A 20679-nucleotide genomic window follows, 5' to 3' on the forward strand; every position below is an offset into this window, starting at 1 on the left:
CGGCAGAGCTGGCAGGGGTTGGGGAGTGGAGCTGTGGTGGTGTGAACAGAAGTGATTGAGAGCTGGATTAGGATGGAAGCGAGCCAGCCCCATTGGGGAGGCACATGAAGCTCTGCTGGATCAGGCTGGAAGCTCTGCTGCCCTAGGTCTCACTGCAGCTCCTTGGCTGCCCAGCCACAGCCCAGGAGTTTTTTCTTTAGGAAAGGGAATGATGTGATTGCACAGGAGGTGTGGTTGGTGGCACCTGTGCCTTTGGGGCTTGACATGTGGTGTGCTGACCTGGCCAGGATGAAACATCAACAGGTGCGACCCCTTCCTCTTGCCCTGCATGTGTGAAACACCTATTCCCATGTGCCCAGTGTTTCAATGCTGGGATCAGCTTTCCTTGAGTGTCTGTCATTGCCTGTGGGGTGGACAGCTGCCCTTCCCTCCATGCCTCCCTTCACACAACTCCGCGTAGCACACTGACCCTGCCCTTGGCTGGCACCTGAGGGGACCTAAGAGGCAGCTCTGGCAGTAGGTGGTGGGTCACTGTGCTGCTTGCCCATGCGGGTCAGAGGGGAGGCATGGAGATTGATGGCTTGGCTTTGCAGCTCCACACCAGGCCCAGCCTCCGTTGTACTCCTCGCCGTTTCATTACTGGTTTCAGTCAGGGTGAGCTGTAGTTCCGACGGCCAAATGACTCCTTACACTGGTTTTGCATGAGCAGACGCTGTGCAAGTTCCTCACAAGCCCCCTCACGCCCCTCAGCATCCTCTCCCTGGCCTCTCTCCTCCACACAACTGGCAATCCACCTCAGCCACCACCCACTTGCCAGCCGGCATCTGCCGGCCCCTGTTCCTCACAAACCTCAGAGACGGTTCCCTCGCTGCCAGCCCGCTCCCTCAGATGCCACTGACAGCTGGTGGGCTCAGCCCGCGGCCCCACCGCACAGCAAGGGGCTCCCATGCACTGCACCTCACCTCGAATAAGCTGGCGGGGCCACGGGGGGGCACCGCGTCTCATATGCTGTAATGTCCCACAGGCTGCAGGAGGGCTGCTGCGGAGCTTTCTGCCGCTCACAGCAGCCTCCTGGGCTCACCTGACTGTTAGCAAAAAACACATTTCTACTTCCACAACCCACAAGGTTTTGTTTTGTTTTGTCTCAGACCTCTCCATACCCACACCCTAGTACAACCCTGCTGAACTGTTCCACACCATCTCCCACCCACCCACCCGAAACAAGAGAAGAATTATCTAGAAGTCTATTCCTACATACGTATTAATATGTTAATATCACTCTTTTGGAGAACATTAAAATGTTATTACTTTGCAGACTATGCTTTATAGTACCTGTGTGAAAGGACCTAGGACACTGGATACGAATAGAGCTATGTTGATATACCATGGTATGTACACAAGAACCTTCCTTTTGTCATATTATCCTTGTAATGTAAAATGATTGTTAATAAAAAAACAAACAAAAAGAAGAACCAAACCAAACCATCGTGTACATTTAGCTGCTTGGGTTGTTACTTCTTTCTGCTGTTCTGGGAAGGCAAGGTCACTTTTCCCAGAGGAACGGCATCTAGTCAGAGCAACCTTCTCAGAAGGCCAAACGTATCCTGGGATGCAGCAAAGGAAGTGTGATTAGCAGGATAAGGGAAGAGATTCTCCCTCTCTGCTCTGCTATGGTCAGACCCCACCTGGAGCAATCTGTCCAGTTCTGGTGCCTCCAGCATAGGACGGACAGGGAGCTAGCTGCTGGAGTGGGTTCAGAGGGGGGGCATGAAGGTGATGAGAGAGCTGCAGGATCTCCTTTTTGGGGACAAGCTGGGAGAGCCAAAGCTGTTCAGCCTGGAGAAAAGAAGGCTTCCAGTACCTGAAAGGAGCCTATAGAAAAATCTGGGGAGGGACTTTTGACAAGGGCTTATAGTGATGGGAAGAGGGACAATGGCTTTAAGGTGGAAGAAGGGAGCTGGAGACTGGATATGAGGAAGAAATTCTTTACAATGAGGATGTGGAGACACTGAAACAGGTTGCCCAGAGAGTCTGCAGATATCCGTTTCCTAGAGGTGTTCAAGGCCTTGAGCAACCTGAGCTAGTGGAAGGTGTCCCTGCCCATGGCAGGGGGTTTGGAACAGGATGATCTTTAAGATCCCATCCAATCTAAACCATTCTAGCAATCTGTGAAGCTGCTTTAGCTGACAGTTGGTCTTGATGAACTCAGAGGTCTTTTCCAGCCAAATCCTATGGTGCTGTGTCCTTACTGCAATGGGATTGGACTAGATGAGCTTTAACGGTCCCTTACAACCCAATCCATTCTGTGTTTCGGTAAGATGGAAGTTGAGGCTGGGTCCCCACTGGATTAACTAAAGGTGAGGCTTCTAAAATAGTTAAATGAAGAGAAATTCTGTGCCTGGAGGCTCTCTGCTAAATTGGCATGGGGGACACAGCCAACCTCTGACCCAAGAATGGGTGTCCATGGATAAGCACTGGGCTGTGAGTTGTAGCTTCTGAGCAAACAGCTCTCAGAGCTGGACACGTTGTCTCCTTGGACTCAATGAGGCTGCTGCTGAGGGTTTGCCCCACAGTGAAGGCACAGATGTGGCTCCAAGCCGTCCTCCTGTGCTGCAGTTCAGCTCAGCACCGCAGCACAAGTGAGGAGGGCACTGCAAGGGTTTTGGCCAGCCCTGCTACAGGTGGCCAACACAGCTGGAAAAGCCCCTTCCAGCTCAAAACATCACTCACTGAGATGTGAGTGTGACTGTGTGCCGGTAGGGGAACCAGAAAGGGCAGGAGGAAGCTGTGCAGCTGACTGTGGCACTGTGCACTGCCAGGGGTGGTACTGCTTGTGGTGCTGTTTCATTAGTGACAAGGGAATGCTCTCACAGACAGGACTGGCTCTTTAATTTAGGGAGATCTCTGTTTTCCAAGTGATCCTGGGATCAGCAGCTACCAGAGGACAATCCAGTGCTACATGAGGTGGACAAGCAATCTATCCCTCTAGCAGAGGTTTAATGCAATGGCTGTATGTGCTGTGAGAAGCAGTTTGCTCCCCCTGCAAAGCTCCACTGCCATATGCATGCTTATGATGTGCTACCCAACTATGTCCCACTGGTCTACCTGCCAGATGCCAGTGCTGCGCAGCTCAGTGGTCCTCCCAAAGGAAACTGGGGTGGAAATTCTGGCCTTGAGGGAAGTTTGGGCTAAGAGAGCTCTGGGCCAGGAGTAACGTACGTGTGGATGAGACAGGCTGTATGGGTGATGGGCTGCGCAGATGCTTTGGGTTCAGAGTGAATGCTCCCAAGTTTAACCAGGGACAGTAGTCACAGGGGCTGTCAGTGAGAGGCAGTTTTCAGACTCAGAAGTGAAAATAGCCCCAGGTGAGTTATCCAACAGAAGTAGTGACTTCCTCAAAGTCACTGACCAGCCCACTTTGCCATTTTCTGGCAGCTTTCACTGCAGTGGTTTAAAATCCCTTATTTTTGAGCAGAAAAAGCCTGGTGGTGGTCAGGGCTCAACTCTGGGGTTGCTGGGCACCTGGCAGCCAGTGGTGGGAACCTTATCTCAGAGAGTTTGCCTCTCCTGATCACTTGGCAGCAGAGAGCAGGATGATGCTTTCATCTCAGCAGCTCAGATGCATGGTAAAGAGCACAAGCAGTGTGTGAAATGTGTTGCTGGGTTTGATGTCTTGCAGTGGTTTTGTGCAACAGATACTTGACCACCACCGTCACTGGCAATCAACCTTCTTGCTGACAGCTTCAAGGACTTGAAAGCAAGATCCTTGCAGGTAAAGTGCAAGGTCTGAGCTGGTGTCAGGAAGGGAAGCTTACACCAATTTATCTGATCTAAAGGCACCCTTCATTTTTAGGACCACTGCTTCCCATGCCACTGTGAGCACAAAGGAAATGGAAACATTCCTCCGTGATAGCTGTCATAGCATTAAGGCCTGCTATGTTCTTCAACTCTCCTGGTGTCCTGGACATACTCCACAGAGGTGATTGGTCAGCAGCTGGCACTTAACACGGGGGTTAGCAAAAAAAGAAACCCAGTGTGCTCTTTTCTTTCTGCAAGCAGGAGACTGTGGTGCCTGTGTGTGGAGGGCTTGAAGGCCTGACCGGAGGGGGTTGTAGTGTCCTTGGGGCTCTCTTCCTCATCTGCCTCCCCTGAGCTGGGAGGAGAACGTGGGTAGCTGAGCACATTGGTGGGTTTCAATGTGTTTACATGGAATCACAGAATGTTAGGGGCTGGAATGGACCTCGAAAGCTCATCCAGTCCAATCCCCCTGCCAGAGCAGGATCACCTAGACCAGATCACACAGCAATGCATGAAGGCAGGTCTTGAGTATCTCCAGAAAGGGAGACTCCACAACCCCCTTGGGCAGCCTGCTCCAGTGTTCTGTCACCCTCACTGTGAAGAAATCCCTCCTCAGGTTTACATGAAACTTCCTATGCCTCAAATCAGGTCTGGATCTGCTGTGGCATGGAGCAGAGGACAGGGGGCCCCAAAGATGCTTCTCGCAGGGCTGCTGCCACAGGAACAGAGCCACAGCTCTTTTACCAGAGTCTCTAAAAGTAGCTCGAGGATAATCAAAGGCTCCTTCAGCACAGCACATCCACTAACAAGTCTTCTCAGCAGGCTCTGATGCTGCCTGTTTGAAGTTGTTTTGATCCAAGGGGAAAAACCAAGCATGCTGCCTGCACTGAGACAGCCACCTTGTTTCTGAGGAGCCTGCTGGTACCTTCAGAGGGATGCAGTGGTGGGAGAACAGCACGGGCCTGGGACAAGCTGCTGTGCAAGGTGGTGGGACAGGGTCTACAGAGCCAAACTCGACTGCTGCAGCACCTCGTGGTGCTGAGAGAGTTCTTCTGGAGAACTGGGTAGATTTCAGGTCTGAGCTGTCTTCTGAGGGGAATCTTGGAGCCCCTTCCTCACCAGTCTTGTTCCACTTAATCACTAAGTGTTGAGGGAAGAGGAGAAACCACTGCAAACCTCCACTGGTAACGGCTGTGAGACAGCTGCTGAATTAGGTGCCACCCCCCTGGCAGACAGAGAATTACAGGCCAGTTTAGTTTACAGACCCATTTTAGTTTTTAAATACCATGGCGAGGGGGGGAAGCCTCTAATAAATCTGAAGTGACAGTGAACAGCAGGTTAAGAGAGGAATGGTTCTGCAAGCAGCTATTGCTGCTTCACAATGCACTGGCCTGAGGATTACTGAGTAACCCCTCACTAATCCCCTTGGCAGCAAGGATTGTCCCTGGCAAACACACCACCAGGGTTCAAGTCCCTGTGCAGCAGAAATCCAGCTCACTTTCCTCCACCTCCACGGCAGATGCTGCAGAAGCATCCTGCCTTGCTGACAGCCTGAAGCCAGCCCTTTCAGCAAAGCCAGCAGCAGCCTAGAAGCCCAGCAGCCTAACTTTGTTGTTTCTTCTTGTGCTTTAATGCTGACTGTGATAGGTGGGGGACTGCCCCCAAACTGTCACTGAGTAACTGCTTCCCAATCCTGCTCCCCCTAATCTGTTGTCTCTCACTTTCATGTGCAACTCTTGATCTCTGTGTCTTGTCAGGAAGCAGCCAATTCAGTGATAGTATGGGGTCACCTAAGTAGGTGTTTCTCCTTACAGACACATGGTTTACAGAGTATCACCAGCAGTACTTCACAAGTACCAAGCAAGGTGGGCAAAAAAGACTGGATCTAAATTCACCTCTTAGTTTCGTCTGGGAGATGGAGCCAGTGTCTGGGAGGAGGGAGCCAGCGTCTGGGAGATGGAGCCAGCATCTGGAAGGATCCCCAGATCCTCTTCCCTAAGCTCCTCACAGCTGTACAGATTTCTTTAGCTGCCACCCTGCTGAGAAATCCAACAGATTTCCTGTGCTTGGCCAGGGCAGGACCCCCAACTGCTTCCCGATCCCCTTCTCATCCCTTGATGCCACCTTTCAGAGGACCTTCCAGTGACTCACCCCAGTGCTCTGTACCCACGATGTGAGTTGCAGGCAGAGGAGACCCCGGAGTAAGCAACACAGACACACCATGGATTCAGCCTGGAATTATTTACTCATGGTGATTTAGGTGTTGTGCTGTAACAGCAGACACAGCGGCCGAGCCCCATGCTCTGTTCTTGTGCTTTGGACTGTGCAAACAATACCAAGTTTCAACAAACACTGCTTGGCTCTGTACAGCAGCACGTGGGACACAAAAAGACTAAGAAAGCAGAGAAGCCTTCTCATGCTGGAAGGCTACAAAGCACCATTTCACTTTGCCACTATTCTCGCGCAGTTCAGTTACATCTAACAGAAGAAATAATCTCAAGTGTTGGTGTCAACTCCTCATGCTTATCTTTCAGCAAATGAACCCAACACGGTGAGACACAAATACATTCTGAACACAGAAGGGAAAACATCAATGATGCTGCCAAAGCACTGCCCTTCACTTCAACCCAGATTCAGACTGCCCTTCCTAAGAGGAGTGCGGTGTGAGCCACCTCAGTCCCCAGTTCTTAATAAAGGTCATTGTGCCCAGTTCATCTTAGACACAAGGAACAATTGGGCAAACCCTGGGCTGTATTTCTAGATCCCAGATACAACCCTCTCTATTTTGGTTTGAAAAACTGGCTACCTTTAAGGCTCTACTGCCAGATAACATGACAACAGATGGTAGTGAAATGCAAAGTACTTTTTGTTCAAGGTGCTGAAAGCTCAGCAACACCTGGGAGAACGGTTGAGTCTGAACCATTTTCCAGCCCTGTTGAAGGGAATTTTCCATTAGTATCTGCTCTGCTACTTCTTTGCAAAGCAAAGCTGGTTCATCTCACCGTGCAAGGGACAAAGAGTGATGGGGACAAGGAGTGAGGGGAAAACTCCGCATGGAAAAACAATCATCCATCCAGGAGACCAGCAGCAACCACTCCCCCTTACAACTGGGGAAGGGGGCCGAGGGTAGCAACGAGTCTAAATCATCCCAGAGATGTTTGAGTGCCTGTCAATTATCTGTGCTTTTTAATCTTTTCTAGTGCATCAGAAACTGCCTAAAATCAAACTAGACCATTTCTCCAGGAAGATCTAGCTCTGAGGGCAGGCTGAGGCAAAGCAGCACATGGCTACAGTCTATATTTTTACCAAGTAACTCCTTAATGTATTTAGAAGATATTTCTTCTGGCCTCTCAGTCCCATCCTCAGTGGAGAGCGCAGTAGACTGCTTCTCCCAGGAGATACTGGATGCAGTACAGGAGCTGTGCTTCTCAGACCATTTCACAGCAGTTGTGCTGCTTGGTTTCTGTCACTGGATGAGAGACTGTGAATCCCTGTGCTTCACTTGGTGGCTCTCTGGCTCTTTGTTAAAAGGACTGTTTATTCTGACCAGGTAAACTGTTCTCCCCTCCTTTTTTCCTCCCTTCTTCCCTACAGTCTCTTTGCTTCCAGCTTCTCTATGGATGATAGCAGGAAAAACAATCAGTGCAACTACTAAGTAGCCACTAGGGAAGCTAATGAGTATTCTTGATCACACAGGCAGCTTAAGAACTTTAATCACCATAATTGGGTTTTTGCTGCTTCTCTTTTGGTGCAGTTTAGAAGCAGCACCCTTTAACTAAAGACATGTTTGTGGTGCTCCTGTATTTACAGCTGGAAGCCACAGGGTTGGTCAGCTCTGTTGTCTGTCAATACTGTACTTAAGGGATACTTCTGTGGCTCTTGCTGCTGAAGCTGTTTTATGTGACGGCACTGAGCATTTCCAAGTACTTTGTGCTCACATTCATGCTGCTGTCATCTATCACAGCATCTCCCCACAGTCTGTCTGCTCAGGCCAGTCTAGCACCTTGGAGTGCTGGGACTCAGGGGTGCATTGCTAAACAGGCAATCTCAAGGGTCAGGCTCTGGAATGCAGGGACAAACAGCTTCTGTTAGCAGAGCTCCTCCAGTCTCACACAGCACTCCTCCTGTGCAGGACAGTCAGCTCCCACAACATAACCAAATCACACAGAATCACAGAATGGTCTGGGGTGAAAGGGACCTCCAAAGGTCCAACCTCCTCTGCAGTAAGCAGGAGTATCTTCAACTAGATTAGATTGCCCAGAATCCTGCTGAGCCTCACCTTGCATATCTCCAGGGATGAGACTCCAACCACCTCCCTGGGCAACCTGCCTGCAGCCCCCAGCAAATGACTGCTGCCTGCCTGACTCCAGGCCTGCAGTCCTTGGTCAGCCAGTGCTGGAAGCGGGAAGCATTCCCTGCAGGCTGGGATGCAAGATAACGACAAGGATGAAGCCAGGAGAGACGCAGCAATTCGCACTCCTCTGCTCACCCCCATTTTAAATTCCATGGCAGCAAGGGAGGGAGCAACACTGCCACTTGCCTCCTAAGACAGACCTGCAGCTGAGCAGTGCTTGCACACATATTGTTCTGCGGTAAAAGGGGACAACAACACCAAACTGCAAGGAGCTGTTCCTTTGGAAGCTATATGACTGCTGTCTAATGAGAGGGCCTGCAAGCACCACCAGGGACAGATACAGATAAAGTTGTTTACACTCAGTCACCAAGACGTTATAAAAGGCTCATTAAAATAAGCGGGCAGGCAGAACTAGAGAAATCCCTTGGCAGCAAGGCAAGTATTTGGCCCTCCAGGCTCTCCAGTGCCAGCCAAATAGCATCATACCATGAAGTAGTGATCTTTCTTATCATTACCCTAAAGAGAAGGAAAAGCCAACAGTGCTGACAGGAGCCTGTATGCAAAGCAGGCCAATGAATTTTGCACCTAAATGGAAATTATTATTCCAGAGCTACAGGCACGTCTACAAATTCACTGTCCCCTAAACCCCTGTGTCTGGTTTAGTGAAAGCTTTTTGTTACTAAACAAAACGCCATGGAGCAAAACAAGTCAGTTTCGGTTTTGTCTCAATATCCTTCAGCCAGTGGAGTGATACCAACCCAGCTTTGGGTGTAAGATTCACTGGCATACTTAGCTTTTCTGTTTGGTTGGGTGGTCAAAGCTGGGTTTGTCCCTCTCTTTGAAATGATCCCACAACTCCTGGCTACCCATTTATGGAGGGGACAGCAGGGTGAAGGTAAGGGTTGTTTCAATGCACAGCAACCTTGTGGGTCTCTTCAGAAACTCACAGCCTCACTTGAGGGTGAAAAGGAGCTCTGGAAATCATCTTGACCAAACCCATCCCTGCTCAAAGCCTGGTAAACCAGAGCAGGTTATTCAGCACTCTATCCCATTCCATTTGGAGTGTCTCCAAGGATGGGGACTCCCAACAACCTCTCTTTGCAGCTCATTCCAGTGTGTGAAAGTCCTCACAGTAAAAAAAGGGGTTTTGACAAGACCAAGAGGGGATCTTATCAACATATATATATCTGAGGGGTGGATGTCAAGGTGGAAGTCCCAGGCTCTTTTCAGTGGTGCCCAGTGACAGGACAAGGAACAACAGGTACTAGCTAGGACACAGGAGGTTCCACCTCACCATGAGGGTGACAGAGCACTGGAGCAGGCTGCTCAGAGAGCTGGTGGAGTCTTCTTCTCTGGAGACATTCAGAACCCACCTGGATGCATTCCTCTTCTCTGGAGACATTCAGAACCTACCTGGATGCATTCCTGTGTGGCCTGCCCTTGGTGATCTTGCTCTGGCAAGAGGGAGTTGGACTTGATGATCTCCGGAGGTCTCTTCCAACCCCTAACATCCTGTGATTCTGTGAATTTCCTCTATCAAGATTTGTGCCTTTGTCTCTTATCCTGTCACTGGACATCACTGAAGAGAGTCTGGCTCCAACTCCTTTTCTCCTCTCTCAGATCAGGTATTTATATATATTGATGTATCCATAAACCCCCTTCTCCAACCCTTCTCCTGACTAGGCTGAACAGTCCCAGCTTTCTCAGCCTCTGCTCCTACAGAACATGCTCCAGTCCCTTTATCATCCTCATGGACATTTGCTGCATGCTCTCCAGTAAGTCCATGTCTTTCTAACACTGGGATGCCCAGAACTGAACACAGCACTCCAAACGTGCCATCACCAATGCAGAGTAGAGGAAGGATCATTCCCTTTGACCTGTTTTTCCTAATGCAGTTCAAGACACTGCTGACACACTTTGTTGCATGAGCACATTGCTGGCTTATGTTCAGTGTGGTGTCCACCAGGTCCTTTTGTGGGAAGCTGTTTTCCATCTGGATGGCACCTAGCATGTCCTAATGTATGGAGTTATTCTCTCCCAGATACAAGGCTTGTCCCTTTTCCTTGTTGAACTTCAGGAGGTTCCTCTCAGCCCATTTCTCCAGCCCCTCCACATCTCTCTGAACAGCAGCACAACTGGCTGGTGGCATCAACAGCTACACCTAGTTTTGTATCATCTGCAGGCTCGCTGAGGGCATGTTTCTGCACCACTGTCCAAGTCATTTGTGAAGGTGTTCAACAGTATCAGTCTCACTACCAGCCCCAGTCACCACTTCCAGCTGCAGCCACACCATTCTCCTGTTGCAGCTGAAGCTATGTCCTCTGTTCATAGCCCTCCATGCTTGGTGCTTCAGCCAGGTTTCAGTTCACTGGTTCCAGTGATTCCCCTTTGCCAAGAGGATGGCAGCCTCCTACTGGCAATGTGCTAGACCTGCTTGACCAAGGCATCAAAATGAGATGGACTCTAGATGAAGTCTATGTTAAGATTCTGGATCAAGCAGAGGATCAATCTGACCCTACAAACAGGAAGTTTTCTGAGTTTTTCAGTGCTACAAACTCTATGGTTCTGTTTTATAACTCTTGGATATCTTATCCCTGTGGAAGTCCCTTATAGCCGTGTCTGCTCCTTGAAATAAAGCAGTAGGACACACTGTGTGTTTATGGGGTCACAGCATCCTCACCGCCAATGCCAGACTTCCAGCCCATCTAGAGACACACACAAGAAGGACAGTGAAGAGCAACATTTAAGTCACGTCAAATCTTGAAAGTGCACACAGAAAAGCAAGCCCTGGGGAGTCTGTCTGTTCAGTGAATTCTTTCTGTCTGGAAGTGATGAAACACACGGCAGTTCTCAAGGGTGAGAAGTCATAGTCAACTGTCAAACCAAAACCATCAGTCAACTGCTAAGGTATGAAATTATTCCTCTTCTTTTGTGTAGTCTGAGATGTTACTTAGAATGTAGAGTATTTGGAACTCAGAAATTCTAACCTGGACAGAAAAGGCAGCTGGAAGCAAAAAGATCTGGCCCAGGTTTTTGGGACCTTTTGTCCATGCCTAAAGCCTTCCTGGCTGACACTGTAGAAAGTTTGCTAAAGGATCCTGAAGCACTCTTACTTTCAGCAGATTTCATGAATCCTAAATACATGGTGTCGAAGGCTCAAGGAAACAAAAGTGAAGGAAAGAATTTGACTTCTTGTTTGGCAGTGTTTGCTTCAAAGGCTACCACAGAGGACGATAATGTCGACTGTCCCGCACGCTCTTCACCCTCTGTTCTCCCCCTTACTTCTGTATCCTTCTCTAGGTATCCGTCTACTACTGCATGTTGGCTTCTCTGTGTGTCATGCTGATCCTTCAGTTCTCCAGTTGGCCTCTCTCTGTGTCATGCTGATCCCTTGGGTCCGCAGTTGGCTTTTCTCTGTCACACTGATACCTCTAGTCTGCACTCAGGTTTGTGATCTTCATTTCTCACAGTCTGAAGTGCATTGGAGAACACTGACTGGTAGAACATCTGCCACATGTTTGTGGTTGTAGAGCAAGCATTCATCAAGGGATGCGGGTGACAGTGCCAGATGCCAAGGAGTGGCTTAGGTTTCCATAGTCCCTTTTGCTCCCCTCTGCTCCTCTACAGAAACAAACACCTCACAGAAACGACAGCAAGCAGGCAAATAAAATTAATTCAAATTATCGAGACAGACCCCTCCTTTGAGCAGACCACTTGATTAGGTGAGAGACTGTCCTTCGAAGATGTTTTGCAGACAGTTTCCTGGGCTAAGCTGAGGCAGGAACATCGGAGAAGGTAGTGTAAGGAGAATGCTGTGCCGAGCAGCTTTGTGCAGGGGAAGATAGAAGGTGAACCACAGCTTATTCTCTCAACCTCCAAGGCCTGGTGGAAGTCTGGTTGGCAGCAACCATGGTGAGCCTACATGTGGAGCTGGTGCCACATGGCGATCTGTCTCCTGGGGTTCCTCAGCATTTCTTCCCAGTGGCTCCTCTCTGTACCTGCGACGTGTAAGCCCAGGCTGCACTTGCCAAGCACGTGGCTCTGCCCAGCACCATCCTGGCTCAGCATTTCCAGCTCCACGCTGGAGGCACGCAGAAGCTCGTGAGGCATCTCAAACATGATCATCTCGTTCCACACAGGGTTGATCTTGTGCTTTGCACGTTTGGTCTGCTTCTTCTTCAGTTTCAAGGACTGGTGCTTCAGTGTCACCTTGACAGAAACATCTGTGTAGGAAGTGGAGAGAAGCACCGCATTAACAAGCAGGCAGTAAAATGTTAGCTGGTGACATCAGACACTCATCTTGGGGGCTTGGTTTCTTCCCTTTTTTAGACATTATTCAAATCTCCTTAGCTTTCTAGGCCAAACATCTATTTTTCTCCTCTGCCACACACCATGCATCCCACATCCTTCCCAGAATTGCATAATGGCAGAAACAAGTCTATGTTTTCTTGCTATTCTACTCACCATTGCCAAGTAGGTCTTTCAGCTGCTTGGAATGGAGATTTTTAGCCTTAATAATCACCACCAGCAGGCGGTTAGCTGCTGGCAGGTAGCTGATAGACAGCAGAACCTCCCCATGACCTGTAGAAGGCTCCTGGCAATGGAAAGAAAAGGTTAATATTTTATACAACGTCAGGCATACTAAATAGAACAAGGGTGGAGGATTGTGGACCGATCAAGCTGTCTCCCTGTCTTTGTATAGAAGATCTTTCCACTGGAGGAGAATAAACATGGGAAAGATATCTGAGGGTTCCTCCATGCACAGGGCCCTGATCCTGTGAGCTACTGCTTTATCACTAGGCAGTAACTGCTTACCAACATCTACTTATAGTGGGATACTCCTTTTATGAGAGATTATATGCCCTTTATTTATGTCCCCTACTTCTGCTACTCCTTTTCATCTTGAGAGAGTTTGGGCTGTTCAGTCTGGAGAGAAGGCTCTGAGGAGACCTTATTGTGGCCTTCCAGTACCTGAAGGAGGCCTACAAGAAAGCTGGGGAGGAACTTTATAAGACTGAGGGCAATGAAGGAACACTACAGCGGGTAGATTCAGACTGGCTGTTAGGAAGAAGTTCTTCACCATAAGGGTGCTGAGAGACTGGCACAGGTTGCCCAGGGAGGTGGTAGAAGCCCCATCCCTGGAAATTTTTAAGGCCAGGCTGGATGTGACTCTGAGCAACCTGATCTAGTATGAGGTGTCCCTGCCCATGGCAGGGGGGCTGGAACTAGATGATCTTTGGGGTCCCTTCCAGCCCTGACAATTTTGTGATTCCATGATCATTCACTCCTGAGTTGCTCTGTCAGCAGGCTCTGAGCAGGTGTGTACCCTGGTTCACACTTCCTAGCAGGACTCTACATCTTCCTGCGATACAGTGGCAATACAGGGGGCTGTGCCATGCAGCCAGACCCTGGAGCTGGAGCTGAACCTTCTATGATGTCCTTACTTGGCATGCGAGAAAACCCAGCCAGCCTGAGCTCCCACAGTGCTCCCACTCTTCCTACCCAGCAGCCTGTCTCTCCTCACGCCTGTGAGCACCCTGCCCTTGTGGGATGCCCTCCAGGGCATACACCCTGAACCATCAGATCACCCCAGGGGCCCACACTTTCATTTCCCCCCCCCTTTTCTTTAATTCCTTTCTTCCTGTTAATGCCTGGCCTCTTAGCCCCCTGGCCTTTCTCCCCTTCCTTCCTGCTCACCCTGCACAAGCAGCCCCAGAAGGTGAAGCAGAGGGATGCTACCACCCCACCCATCTTCTCCTTGTGCCCATTGCTTTCCCCAATGCTGTTTTCTCCCAGAGGGCTGGGGGGGAAGGAAAGCCCATGCCAAGGTTTGTAGAGATGCCAGCCTGTGGCAAGGGGCAAAAGGGGAGCAGTTATTCTCCCAGTGAGCAGGAGCTTGTGACAGAAAACTGGTTTGCTGTCAGGTTAATGACTCAGAAGAGTCCCAGAAAGCCAATGTCAATTCAGCAGACTCCCTTTGGACTCTTTAGCATGATTTACAGGCGTTAGGGCAGACAAGGCTTCTCTAGGCCATTCCTGTGCTCTGCACTCTCACTTCTCAGTGAGCCATAAATATTTCAAGTTCAGTTTTCACCCAGCTCCTCACAACAGGCAAGGACAGGCCCCTGTGTGCTGCAGGTGAGCTGTCTGCCCCTCCAGAAAGCACGGCTGTCATCACCGCCTGCTCTGAATGACTGATTTGTGCTGCACAAGTCAGATGGGAGGCCATTAGCACAGAAGCCTAAAATTCAGTCCCAAAGCAGCCCCAGTAAATATTTTTTTTTTCCCCTCATGCTCTCAGGTAGCAGCAAAGGGCTCATATGCATTTCACTGACACAAATCCTGTCCTAAAGTTAAGTGGATTTTAACCCCCCCTACAGAACAAAACATAGACAGGCTGGTGTCTGCTACAAAAGAATAGGTGTTTGTGCACGCAGCGACAGATACAAATCAAACACAGCCTGGGCAAGTCACAAGCTGCTTGTGCTGATTTATCCCCTGTGCATTTTGCCAGGCCCTGCTCTACAGCCCCTGGCTAGGATTTGGCTCCTGTAGCTGCAGGCATGGAGAGATGCAGTGAAGACTTATGGAGGCAGAAGGTGGCAGAGCTCTGCGGATGTGCACAGACACACAAAAACACACATGCCACACCTTATGCTCATGGCTCCTAATAGTCTAACCAGGGTTTTGACCAACCTGCACCCACATGAAAACCAGATCCACACTGACTGGTCAATGCTGGAGCTTTGCATTATAAGACCAAGTCAGATGTGCTTCTCCTTACCCCTCCTTCTGGGATTTGGGTTGGTTGTTTGTTTTCCCTTTTCCTATTAAATTCATAACCTGCACCTTGCAAGTTCATGCAGCCAGTGTAGTTTTAGTTTCCTTTCTTTGCAGTAAGGATGAAAAGCATCCGGAGGTCACCAGTGGATTACGTGCATGGGCAGGGTGAAATCCCTAAAGGGGAGGGGATAAGGCTATCATCACTGTCATCAGCACAGGGAGGGAAGGAAGACAAGACAAGACAAAGCTATCACTCTGCCCTATCTAGGCTTTGCATTGCTCACAGCAGCTCACGAATTCCTGAATGCTAATTACATTGCCTGGTTAGCTGTAAGCTCCCTTCCCAGTCCCTTCCCTTTCGTGGGGTGAGAATTGCTGGGAAGGCAGGAATGAAATCTCCGAGGCTCACGGCTTTTGAAGGAAACATGAGGCTTTAAACAGAGCCCAGCAACTTTGTTCCTGGCTGGATGCTGTCAAAAATAGCTTCTCTTGTTTGATCAGCCCTTCCTCGCTCCCTCCCGCTCCGGTTGCTGATGAATGATTCAGGATCTGTATGCACCGGTTGGCTCTCACTGCTCCCAGATGACGCAAATTCAGCTTTCCCTGCACATCCTCAGCTCAAACTGGGGCACTCTTCAGCAGCACTGCCGGTGCTGGCAGCCTGGAGAAGGCATGCTTGCTGCCCTTCCTGTGCACCAAGGCAGAGCACCGGCCTGCAAGGTGTGCTGGAGTGCAGCTGACCAGCTGTGAGCAGGCTGCTCCTTGGGTACCACTTCCAAAGCAGATGTTACAGTAGACTAAGAGGGGTGGAGGGATTTAAATCATTCTAGTGGAGTGATTTCTTCTGGACACCTCTTTTTACAGCAGCAGGGGAGGAACATATTTCTGTTTATGGCTCTTAAGCAAATATTTAGCTTTGTGCTTGAAGTTTATTAAACTCACTCAGACCACCTGGCCTGCTGAGGTTATAGCTTGAGTAATGTGTTCAGTTCTGAGTGCCACAATGTAAGAAAGACATTGAGGTCCTGGAGGGTGTCCAGAGAAGAGCAATAAGACTGGTGAGGGGGTTGAGGGACATGTTATATGAAGAGCAGCTGAGGTAACTGGGGTTGTTTAGTGTGGAGAAGAGAAGGTTGAAGAGAGACCTCACTGCTCTCTACCACTCCCTGAAAGGAGGTTGTAGCCAGGTGGGGGTTGGTATCTCCTTCCTAGCGACAAGTGATAGGATGAGAGGAAAAGGGCTTAAGCTGAGCCAGGGGAGAGTTAAGTTGGATATTAGGAAAAACTGTTTTCCTGTAAGAGTGGTCTGGCATTGGAACTGGCTGCCCAGGGAGGTGGTGGAGGTGTTCAAGCATGTAGATGTGGCACTTTAGGATATAGTTTAGTGGTCATGGTAGATGGGTTTCAGTTGGACTCAAAGATCTCAAAGGTCTTTTCCAACCTCAGTGATTTGGTGATTCTGTGATTTATTTGATTCTGCTTGTCTCTCTCTGCCAGAGGTGTTTTAGTGGCCAGCCCTGTTAGCATGCAAGTGACAACGAGACTAATCAGCACTGCAGGAATTAAAAAATGCTAACTCTGTGGCCAGCTCAGCAGCAAGCTCACACCTCGGTGGTGATAAGCAAAGATTTATTCAGTCTGCTCAGCAGCTCTGCTGGTGGTGCTTTGCATTCCTCACCCCACATCAGCATACAAGGGGTGCCTGTTTGTAGCAATAACGGCAGTGTCCTGCCGCTCTGTTGTTAAGTGTCCTGCTGCTGCTAGGAGAACAATCCAGTTCCGGGCAGGGAAAAGGCTCCTGAGGAAATATTCAAGAAGTTAATCACAGAATCACAGAACGGTAGGGGTTGGAAGGGACCTCTGGAGATCACTAAATCCAACCCCCTGCCAAAGCAGGATCCCTTAGAGCAGGTCACACAAGAACACATCCACACAGGCCCTGAAGTCTCTAGAGGAGATTCCACCACCTCCCTGGGAGCCTGCTCCAAGGCCCCATCACTCTCACAATAAAGAAGTTTTTTCTCATGTTGAGGTGGAACTTCCTGTGTTCCAGTTTACTCCTAGTGCAAAGAAGTTAGTGGACATGAAGCATCCCCTGTACCTGCTTCACCTCCAGCACTGCTGGAGTCCTTCCCTCCACCTTCCTAGCCTGTGCAGCTAGCAAGGTGTGAATAAGGAGGAAAGGGAAGATTTGATGTTTAAGAAGACCAACACATTGCAATGAATGAGTTTGACATCTCCCAGAACAAATAGTACTGCTGACTGATCACAGGATAAGTGGTCTTCAGATCAATATTTCATGCCCAACATCCCATTTCTTCACCCCTAGCCAAAGGCTTCCTGGGGTGCCACAGTATGCCCTACCTACACCCAGCCCTGCAGTCATAGAATCACAGAATGGTTTGGGTAGGAAGAGGCCTTTAAAAATCTTTAAGTTCAACCCCTCTGCAGTCAGCAGGGATATCTGTAACTAGGGAAGGCTGTTCAAAACCACAAATAACCTGACCCGGAATGTTTTCAGGGGTGGGGCATCTACCACCTCTCTGAGCAACTTAGGCCAGGGTCTCACCAGTCTCAGTGTAAAAAAAAAATCTTCCTTGCATCTAGTTTAAATCTCCCTCTCTCAGTTTAAAACTGTCATACCTTGTCCCATCGCAACAGACCCTACTAAAAAGATTGTCCCCTTCCTGGCCTGTAGACCTTATCTGGTATTTCAGCTCCTTCCACCACCACCCCACAGACTAATCACAGAAACTCACACCCTTTTCTAGACACGGCTTGGAATTAGAGAGAGCAGTCAGATTGTCCTGTAGCTGAGGGAGGAGGAGAGGAAGTTTTGACCTATCTCAGCCGCCAGGAGCTGTGAATAAGGCTGGGCTGATGGGCCTTGGATTGCTTTCTGAAACCGTCAGCTACAGAGCAAAACAGAGCAGTCACATATTGCCCCTCGAGACCTGTCCCCAGATGAATAAAGCCACTCATTGACATGCATCCACCTTGTCCCAGCAATCAATTGTTAGAGTGCCTGCACTGTGACACAGCCTGAGTCCGTACCTTCTCTGGGATCTTCAGCCTTTCCCACTGGGCTGTCCCAAAGGAATCCTTCATGTCTGCAAGGCTCAGTTTGAGTTCCCCCACAATGCTGTGCCTGGAGAACTTGTCGCAGTTTCTCAGGGTGAGGGTCAGTGTCCCCTCTGTCATCTCCTCCTCTGTCAATGGGAATCTCAGGACCTCCTCCCAAAGGGTGTGAAGCACCCTCTTCTTCAGCTCTGTCTGGGCCTCAGCAATGCCAGACTTGCTCACCAGTGTTCCCAGTACATAGCAATGGCAGACAGCTTCATGGTCCCCACTCATTCCACCATGCATAGCTAGAAAAGAAAGATTGATTGCAAAGACCTCTCATAAAAGACTGCCCTGAAAAATCTGTGGCTGAATTGTTTATCCATGGGAGCCATCCAACAGAAGAGCTGTGTAGATGCTGACCCTTGCCCTTGTTTGCACAGGGCAGCCGTGGACCCTTGCTATGGCATTTGCCTCATGCTACACAACATTCTTGTCCTTCTGCTACTGCAGGAGGATTCTGTTAGTGTTTGGGAGAGCAGCAGCTCAGCTCAGGGAAATCTGCTCTGTTGAAAGAAGCAGAGCAGCAATGAGATGAGACACAGCATGGCACAGGGATGGACAGCTATCACTGGCTTTTGCCTTGGCACTTAAAGGAGGCTTCTTGTGAAGGTTTAAAAGCCAGTCACAGACATCAGAGATGGGAGAGACCTCCCTCCTGGCACACATCCACCCTTGTCCAACCTCCAGTAAATGACTCCTTCAGAAGCCGTTCCATAGCCCAAAAGATCTGTGTCAAGAGACATTCATCTCAAATTTTATGTCCCTTTCATGCTGCAAAGCCCAGAGTGAGATCTGGCATTTCAAACCCACTTCAGCTGCATCAGCAGAACTGTGCTGCTCTCTCCACAGCCAGAGGAGGGTGCCTTCTTCTGAGGGTTCAGCAAGCAGCATGGCTTTGTGGCCAAACTGGAAGTCCTTGCTGTAGTTAGCCGAAAGGCAGTAGCTCCTGAGCTGCCAGGTCTCATGGTTCACACAGGTCTTCTGGGTTCTCAGGAGACCAGAGCCCTGAAGCAGACAGATCCTGCCCGGGTGGCTGCAAGGCACTCAGGGAAGAGCACACGGAAGACAGTCAAGGTGGCAGACAGCAGGCATAGGTGTCCAACATGGACAGGAGCAGTGAGCTTGCTGCTAGCAGGCAGCACACAGCAGCAGCTGCCACTTAGCACCCTTCCAGTTCTCACTTCAGAGGGTGTGATTTGATTCCTTTTCCACAGACTTCTGCACTGTGCATGAATTATTCATTCAGCTGATTTTACTTCTGCAGGGGAACCAATGATGCTCCAGCCCTCAGTGGAGAAGCTGTTATCATTGTCAGTTCCAACTTCGGAGTGACACAGAGCCCAGCCAGGCGCAGCCAGAGGGACTATACTTAGGGCCCTACAAGGTCAGTCTGGTATCTCCAGCTCAACCTTTCACTTGACTGGAGGAAGAGGCAGGAGGGAGCTGAAGAATGAAAATTACAGAAAGGAAAGGGATAGGAATGCTCTGGCCCCAGAAGGAAAAATAAAAACAAGAGGCTGCTTTGTAGCATGCCTCAGACTGGAAGAGCCCATCCTGATACCTGACTTCTGCTTTTGAGCTTTGCAGACAGCTGTACCCAAGCCATGCCTGTCATCTCACCTTTAGCAGCGACATTGCTGGGACAGAGTGTTCTGCAAGCCAGCAAAACATCCAGAGGCTCTGGGGCACACACTCATTTTTGGGTGGGAGGGGAACTTCCTATAAAATCAGCAGGTGTCTTGTACTCCCAAGACACTCACCACTGAATGATCCCTGTCCCTTACCTTCCAGAAGGGCCACACGTAGCTCATCTTTCTGTTGATCATAAGCAAGGGAGTAGTGCAGCTCGGGGGCCTGGTTGCAGCTGGCTGCCCTCTCAGGCTTCAAGTGCTCTGTTACACACACGTCCTTTACCACACCTGCAACTGAAAGAAACCCTTTAGCCAGCAGGTCTCCACCTTCTAAGGAAAGCATATCCACCCTGCTGTGACCTGGCTTACTATGTCATTTATGTCCCATCTGCTTCCATCCCCATGTCTTCCTTTTGATGCTTTCTCACCCTTTGAGCTCTTTCTACAGCACTCAGACAAGCCTTCTGCTCTCTGCCACCTTGTGCTCCTCACACACTTGCTCTTTCACCTTGCATCTAGGCCAAGGTGTCTAAACTACACTTGTTGTATTTGGAGGCCTCAATCTTGGAAGCGGTCAAAGCCAGGTTGGCAATCTGGTCTAGTAGGAGATGTCCCTGCCTGTGTCAAGGGGTTGGAACTAGATGATTTTGAAGCTCTGTTCCAACTCAAACCATTCTATGATTCTATTGTCCTAAACTGCCATTAACTTGCACTGGTGAATTAAATCTTGTGTTCTTTGGAATGATAACTGGAGTCTGCTTTTGAGCTGCCATGTAACTCTGTCTTAGTTCAGACCTCTCTAAATGTTTTTCTGTCATGCAGAAGACATTTGCTTCCACAGCACTTGACCAGGATGAAGATAATGAGCCTGGGAAGCTGTGAGGCAGTTTCTCCACATGGGATTTTGAAATTGACTACATATTTCACACTGAAATAAAGCAAGCTGCAAGACCGAGAGGGAAGCCACAGCTTTTTTGTCACCAGAAGCTG

General features: G+C 49.5%; 1 protein-coding gene across 3 annotated transcripts in view; it reads right to left on the reverse strand.

Annotated features, from left to right (window-relative positions):
- Positions 1-20679, reverse strand: part of SYT13 (synaptotagmin 13) — a 184593-nt gene that overhangs the window by 155780 nt on the left and 8134 nt on the right. The window contains exons 3-6 of one of the 3 annotated variants that reach the window (XR_010302500.1): positions 19843-19983; positions 17990-18303; positions 12617-12746; positions 10116-12375 (exon numbers count right to left, since the gene is read on the reverse strand). Coding sequence is in view for 2 of the 3 variants with exons in the window: in XM_064144374.1 (XP_064000444.1) it covers positions 12071-12375; positions 12617-12746; positions 17990-18303; positions 19843-19983 (890 nt within the window). In the remaining variant the exon portion in view is untranslated. Of the gene's footprint in view, positions 1-6024; positions 12376-12616; positions 12747-17989; positions 18304-19842; positions 19984-20679 lie in introns of those variants that run through there. The other 2 variants (XM_064144391.1, XM_064144374.1) reach the window with 2 other exon arrangements.

The sequence above is a fragment of the Pogoniulus pusillus genome, chromosome 1 (assembly GCF_015220805.1).
Source record: "Pogoniulus pusillus isolate bPogPus1 chromosome 1, bPogPus1.pri, whole genome shotgun sequence".
Classification (NCBI taxonomy): Eukaryota; Metazoa; Chordata; class Aves; order Piciformes; family Lybiidae; genus Pogoniulus; species Pogoniulus pusillus.